The 6,663-nt window shown below is 38.3% G+C and overlaps 1 protein-coding gene and 1 pseudogene across 1 annotated transcript; one reads left to right on the top strand and one right to left on the bottom strand.

Moving 5' to 3' along the window:
* Nucleotides 1-706: 706 nt before the first annotated feature.
* On the bottom strand, nt 707-4,268 carry LOC107133627 (olfactory receptor 18-like). Its single transcript, XM_015475906.1, has 2 exons — nt 4,240-4,268; nt 707-1,649 (listed from the first exon to the last, which is right to left on the bottom strand). The coding sequence occupies exons 1-2, from the start codon at nt 4,266-4,268 to the stop codon at nt 707-709; spliced, it is 972 nt and encodes a 323-aa protein (XP_015331392.1).
* Nucleotides 4,269-4,791: 523 nt separating this feature from the next.
* Nucleotides 4,792-5,508, top strand: LOC107133614 (annotated as a pseudogene).
* Nucleotides 5,509-6,663: the final 1,155 nt, after the last annotated feature.

Genomic DNA, 6,663 nt, shown 5'->3' with positions numbered 1-6,663 from the left:
TGGCCTGACATTATGTGCAGAATGTGTGCAAGTCTCTCCACCTCTCTGTGCCAATACTGCTTAATGGAAATTGGGAGAATAGCACCCATCTCCACAACACAGCACCACAGGTGGTGTGGAACTTAATGAATATTGGGTTATCATGGTATTATTCAAATAAAAAATCCCATCACTATGGAAAAGTTGAGTTTAATGATGAATAAATTTTCCAAATGTCAGTGCAGTCTGGAGTAAGGTGATTTCTACAATGTGCCTCAGACCAAATCATAATTTTTGCCTACACTTTTCTCTTTGTGATGTTTTCTTTTCTTTTTATATTCATGTTAATCACCTTTTATAAATTCAAGATCTGTCCAATATTAATTTACATTTTCTATTGTGCTGAAATATATTAAAATGTATAGTTTTAGTCATTATTAACTTTGTAGTTCAATATCATTAATAAAATTAAAGTTGTTAGGAAACTATCACTATCATAAAGGGCTAAAATTTCTCATTTCCTCACTGAACCTTTACACTCAACTCTAAACTCCCCATTAATCTCTTTTCCCAACCCTTATAACAACAATTCCACTGTGAAACATGGGAAATTAAAGCTATTAAATTACAAAATAATGTAACCAAAGAGGCAAGATTTACAGGTACCAGTGTTAAACTTCACTGGTTTTCCAAATTAAAAATGAAATATATGTCACTGATAATAAGATTAGGCTATCATACTAAGGAGCTTCTTTAGGGCACTTTTAATGTCCCTGTTTCTCAAGCTGTAGATGAAGGGGTTCAGCATAGGAGTGACAGCTGTGTACATCACTGAGGCCACTGCACCCTTTCTAGAAGAATGAGACAGAACTGAACCAAGGTACACTCCAATTGCTGTTCCATAAAACAAACAAACAACTGCCAGGTGAGACCCACAGGTGGAGAAGGCTTTGTACTTCCCACCTGAGGATGGGATCTTCAGAATGGAGGAAACAATTTTATAATATGAGAAAAGGATCCCTAAGAGGGGGAAAAAGCCGTATATGGCTCCAACAAGATACATGACTAGGTTATTGGTGAAGGAGTCCCAACAGGAAAGACTGAGGACTTGAGAGGGATCACAGAAGAAATTAGAAATTTCAACATCTTTGAAGGTGGTAGACTGTAATGCAATCAAATTGTGCAGCTGTGATTCAAAAAGGCTAATCAAAAAAGACCCCAGAACTAAGAAGCCACAAAGTCGAGGGTTCATAATGATTGGATAATGCAGGGGGTGACAGATGGCCACAAACCGGTCATAGGCCATCACAGTCAGAAGCATGTCATCCATACATGCAAAAATGAGAAAAAAAGACATCTGTGTCAGGCAGCCCACATAGGAGATGGCTCTGCTGTGAGTTTGAATGCTCACAATCATTTTTGAGACTGTGGTGGAGGTTAAACCAATGTCAGCCCAGGACAGGTTGGAGAGGAAGAAGTACATGGGGGTGTGGAGGTGGGAGTCAGAGCTGATGGCCAGGATGATGAGCAGATTGCCAAGCACTGTGACCAGGTACATGGACAGGAACAGGCCAAAGAGTATGGGCTGCAGGTCCAGATCCTCTGAGAGGTTCATAAGTTGAAATTCAGAAACACGTGTAAGATTTTGTGGGTCTATATTGATTGGACACCTTTTGAAAAAGAAAAGAAGATTAAAATAGAAATATATAAATGGACGCCCAGCACTCTGTATACATTTGAATTCAAGTCTTCACAAGAAAAGTATTCATGCTTAATATCTATGCACCTTCAACAATACTTCTCAGTAGCAAATAACTCATTCTTCCTGTACTCTTTGGTTATTGCTTTCTGCATTATTCATCGCTTCCTTCCACACCATCAGAAGTCCAGCAGCAGTGGAGGGAACAAGTAAAATGCAGCCTACTTTTTAAGGAAAAATGGGGGAAGGTAGTAAGCTTCCTTTTTATTAAAAACATTTTTTAATTAAAAAAACAATTTTAATAAAAAGAAATTAAGAGGCTGTCCAATATATTTTGTTTTGTTCTAGACCTTGGGACTAATTTCTTTGATTTGCAATATTTAGATGCTGTGTCTCCTCATGCCAAGCAAAGCATAGGCTCTGGATAATTGAAAATGAGAAAGGGAGATTTTTCTTCCCAAATACAGAGCATATACATCTGTAGGAACTGAAAATAAAATATCCCATAAAGAAACAGGAAAACAGCAACATCAGGTGACTGATGTTTTAGCTGAATAGCATGAAGAATAAACTTATCATTAGTAATAACACATTTATTTTTCCCTAAATTTATATATGCATCATACATTTATCACATACAGAGGCCCTATATGTGTTTAATCTTTCCTCATTGGAGTTATCTCAACTAGAAATCAACTCAGATAACAATGCTGAGTCTCAGATAGCTCAGAAATGATAAGTACAGTAGAAAGATTTAAAAAATAAATGCTTAGACTCTGAATTGGGTCCACTAAATGTTTCATTATTTCCCAGCTGACAGAAAGTTTTTAGCAGATGTCTTAACCACAGGTACAATTCAAGTTATATTTTTAAAGTCTTCCCAGTTCTGTGAGTAAGAATAAAATCAAGACCTGACATAAGGTGACCTTTTGAGATTGAGTGGGCTAGTTGCAAGCATGGACGACCATGTAGTCAGCTGTAAGGATGTTCCAGAGTGGGTACAAGACAGAGATCTGTGCTGAATGATCATGAGTCTCCCCTATTGTGACCTGTGGCTGTTCTTCCATAGTGCATGCAGCAGGCACCCCCACTGCTCTGCCCTGTGATCCCCAGGAATCCCAAAAGAAATAACACAGTGGGCAAGGCTCTCTTTCTGATGGTAAGAGAAATGGCTGATTGGCTTGTTGATGGGACAGCCTGCCAGGATTCTCCTGCATGATGCCCTGTGTCGATGGTCAGACAGCCCAATGTAAGCATGGCTTTATTTTCTACCTATAAATGAGTACAAGTTACTTAAATATAATGCACATTTTCCATTTGCTTTTTAAAATATTTTTATTCATGCAGTAGTTATACATAGTAGTAGGATTTATTTTGATAAACCTATATATGCATGAAATATAATTTGCTTCATTTTAGTCCCCATTACTTTCTCATTTCCTCCCCATCTCCCATTCCCCTTCCTCTACTCTATGGGTCTTCCTTCTATTTAGTTATTGTTTTTAACTGGTGATTTATAGATATACGTTAAGATGAAATTCACTGTGGTGTACTCATATATGTGCACACCATAATTTGGTCAGTTTCATTCCATGGTTCTTCCTTTTCCCATCCCTCCACCCTCCTCCTCTATCCTCTTCCTCTACTCCAGTGAATTCCCTTCACTTTCACAGGATCCCTCCTTTTCCCCCTATTTTGCTCTAGCTTCTGTTTGTGAGAGAAAATGTACACTCATACATTGTTGTTGGACTGCAAATTCGTACAACTACCCAGGCAAGTAGTGTGGAGATTGGCCAAAATCTAAGAATGGAATCACCATATGACCCAGCTATCCTACTCCTTGGTATTGATCCTAAAGAACTAAAATCAGCATTTCATAGTGATACAAGAACATCAATGTTTATAGCAGCTCAATTCACAATATCCAAATTATGGAATCAGCCCAGGTACCCATCAACAGATGAATGGATAAAGAAAATTTGGTATATGTACACAATGGAGTTTTACTTAGTCATAAAGAAAAATTAAATTATGGCATTTTCTGGTAAATGGATAAAACTGGAAAACATCATGTTAAATGGAAATGAGCCAGACACTTTTCATTTTGTATATAACAGTAATAAAGTGGCCTACATAACTAAAGTGAGATGGTACACATGAAATGAAACAAATGGCAGAACACATTGTTCAGCACCTGGAACTGGGGAAGCCCTCTGTATCAGTTCATGATGCTTTGGCTTCTATCATCCTCCTCATCATCCTTATCATTACTATCATAGTCCCTTTTCAGTGCTTAGGAAACACTTTAGAAGAACCCATTTTGTGCTGTTATGGGTGAGATTTCTATGGGAAATAGAACCAATGTGGGTAGAGAGCAAATTTTGAATAAGATTTCTGATATTAACACCTTAAACCAAAATGTAAATTTTACAATCCCCAAAGCTGAAATTTTCAGATGATATCCTCCCATCTGGCTCTCCAAAATGTGATGTTCATCCTCATGGTGAAAAAACAATATTCTAATAATCCTTCCCACATCCACTGGCTCCCTCTGCACTTACTGGGTTAGGCTGCTTCTCTGCTGGGTCATGACCAAGAAGTACAGATCCCAAGATCTACCCATGACTGGGGTTCAATTAGACTCAGGCCCTGTTCACGGCAATCATATGGATAGGGTATCAACTATGAGCTTCTTGATGCATTCAACCACAGAAGGAGACACAGTATGCAGCTCTCTGGGATGGACCATCAAAGAAAAACACTAAAGCCACTGGCTTTTTATTGATTATTAAAGGACCTTGGATGTTAAATGCACAGAGTGCATAATTAGCCAAATTAATCCATGTTGTCCCAGTCTCTGAGGACTTTCTAACATTAATGGAGGAAGAATAACAAGAGGAAATAAATGTCCACAAAAGGGCTTGGACTTTCCCTCTGCCTTGGAGGAAGTTCATGTACTATTCACTTCTTTCATCTCTACATTTTGTAAAGGTACGTCTGCTTTTTTATCTATTTTTATTGAGGTAAAGTATAAATAACAAAAAAAAAAAACACCCACCATGGTGGATATTTAATATGAATTCATAGTGTTAGTTAATTGTGTTCACATAATTATGCAATCATTTCCATCATCCAAATCGAGAAACTGCCTTATTAGCCAGATTGTGTCTTCCATCACTGCTTCCCTCAAATTTTATGGAGTCCTGAATGTTGAGATGACAGAAGGCCAGTCAAACCTATCCCCACACCCACTTTCCTCTAACCTCATATGCCCCTGTCATCTCTGCTGAGAAAGCCTACCATGAAGAGCTTACTGTAGCAGAGATCACCATTGCTTTCTTTGAGCCAACCAACCTGATGGTGAACTGTGACCCTTGCCATGATAAATACATAGATTGCTGCCTGTTTTAACATGATTATGTGGTCTCCAAAGATGTTAATGCTGTCATTGTTGATATCAAAACCAAGCATACCATCCAGTTTGTGAATTAGTACCCTAATGACTTCAAGGTTAGCATTAATCATCAGCCTTCCTCTGTGGTATCTGGTGAGCACCTGGCCAGGTACAGCAACCACAGCCATTGCTGAGGCCTGGGCTCACCCAGGTCACAATTTTAACCTGATGTAGGCCAAGTGGGCCTCAGTTCACTGGTACATGGGCAAGGGGTTAGAGTAAAGAGGACATGGCTGTCCAAGAGAAGGACCATGAGGAGGTTGAAACAGACAGTGCTAAGAAAGAGGATGAGGGTAAGAGTATTCATCTTTCTGCTGCAATTTTACACTCTTTTGTCTTATTTCTTATTTTTGTAGCCCTGGATCATCAAAAATAGTGTTTTCATTCAAAAAGAGAAAGATTAGTTTCAGGCAGCCCGCTATGGAGCCAAACCCACTGTGAATGCTGATGTCTACAGTTATCTTTGGAACTGTGGAGGATGAGAAATAGATGTCAACCAAGGACAGGTTGGAGAGGAAAAGTGCATGGCTGTGCGGAGGTAGGAAACAGACAAATGATGAGCAGTTCCCAAGCACCTTAACCACACACAGGGACAGGAATCATCCAAAAAGAAAAAGCTACATTTCCAGAACACCTGTGAACCCAGAGGAAAGATTCTGTCCCATGAGTAAGATTGTGTTCTTCTATATTGTTTGGACACCTTTTGGGAAATGTAAACAGGGTTTTGTGAAAGACATAAACAAGCAAGCACTTACAACTCTGTTTATATTTTAATTCACACATTCACAAGTATTCACACCTGAAGTCCATACAACTTCAGCATTACTTCTCAGTTGTGACAGGCCCAATCTTCTTAGAACTCTTGCATTACTGGTTTCTGTGACATTTATCACCTATACACACCCCATTTAGAGACAATCAACTGAGCAACATTAGTAGACTAAAAGCAGGAGAGATAACAAGTCCATGATGGCTCTGTAATATATTCTATTCTTTGAAGAAGAAAATACAGAATAAAAAATGTCCATACCTTTTAAGGAAAGCCATTCTCATTAAGATAAAATTAGAAGAGTCAAATATACCTCACTTTATTACACAACAATGGTTCAAAACTGCATTTAGAATGCTTGTGAACTCTTTGTAAGAGCTAGGACTGCCCTACCTGAACTCTAGGTTACAGTTGATAGTTTGTCATGTGCCATTTGTCCCAGGTTTTTCATCATTCTTGGGTTTTCCATTTTCCCTTCTTTGTGGATAAAAGTGTTCAGTCAAATATGATTTATCTTTTAAAAATCATTTAATATATGACTCCTATTATTAATCTTGATAGGTTTTAAATTTTGATAAATACACTTAGATTCCAAAAAACCTGTGTTCTTGTTTGGATGTAATATGTCCCTCAAAAGCTCATGTATGAGATAATGCAAGAAGGTTTAGAGAACAAATGATTGGGTTACCAGAGCCTTAACCCAATCAGTGAGTTAATCACCTGATGTGATTAATTGAGTGGTAAGGCAGGTGGGGTGTGGCT

The sequence above is a fragment of the Marmota marmota genome, unplaced genomic scaffold, assembly GCF_001458135.2.
Source record: "Marmota marmota marmota unplaced genomic scaffold, marMar, whole genome shotgun sequence".
NCBI classification, from domain to species: Eukaryota; Metazoa; Chordata; class Mammalia; order Rodentia; family Sciuridae; genus Marmota; species Marmota marmota.
This window is presented reverse-complemented; position numbering and strand designations above follow the sequence as displayed.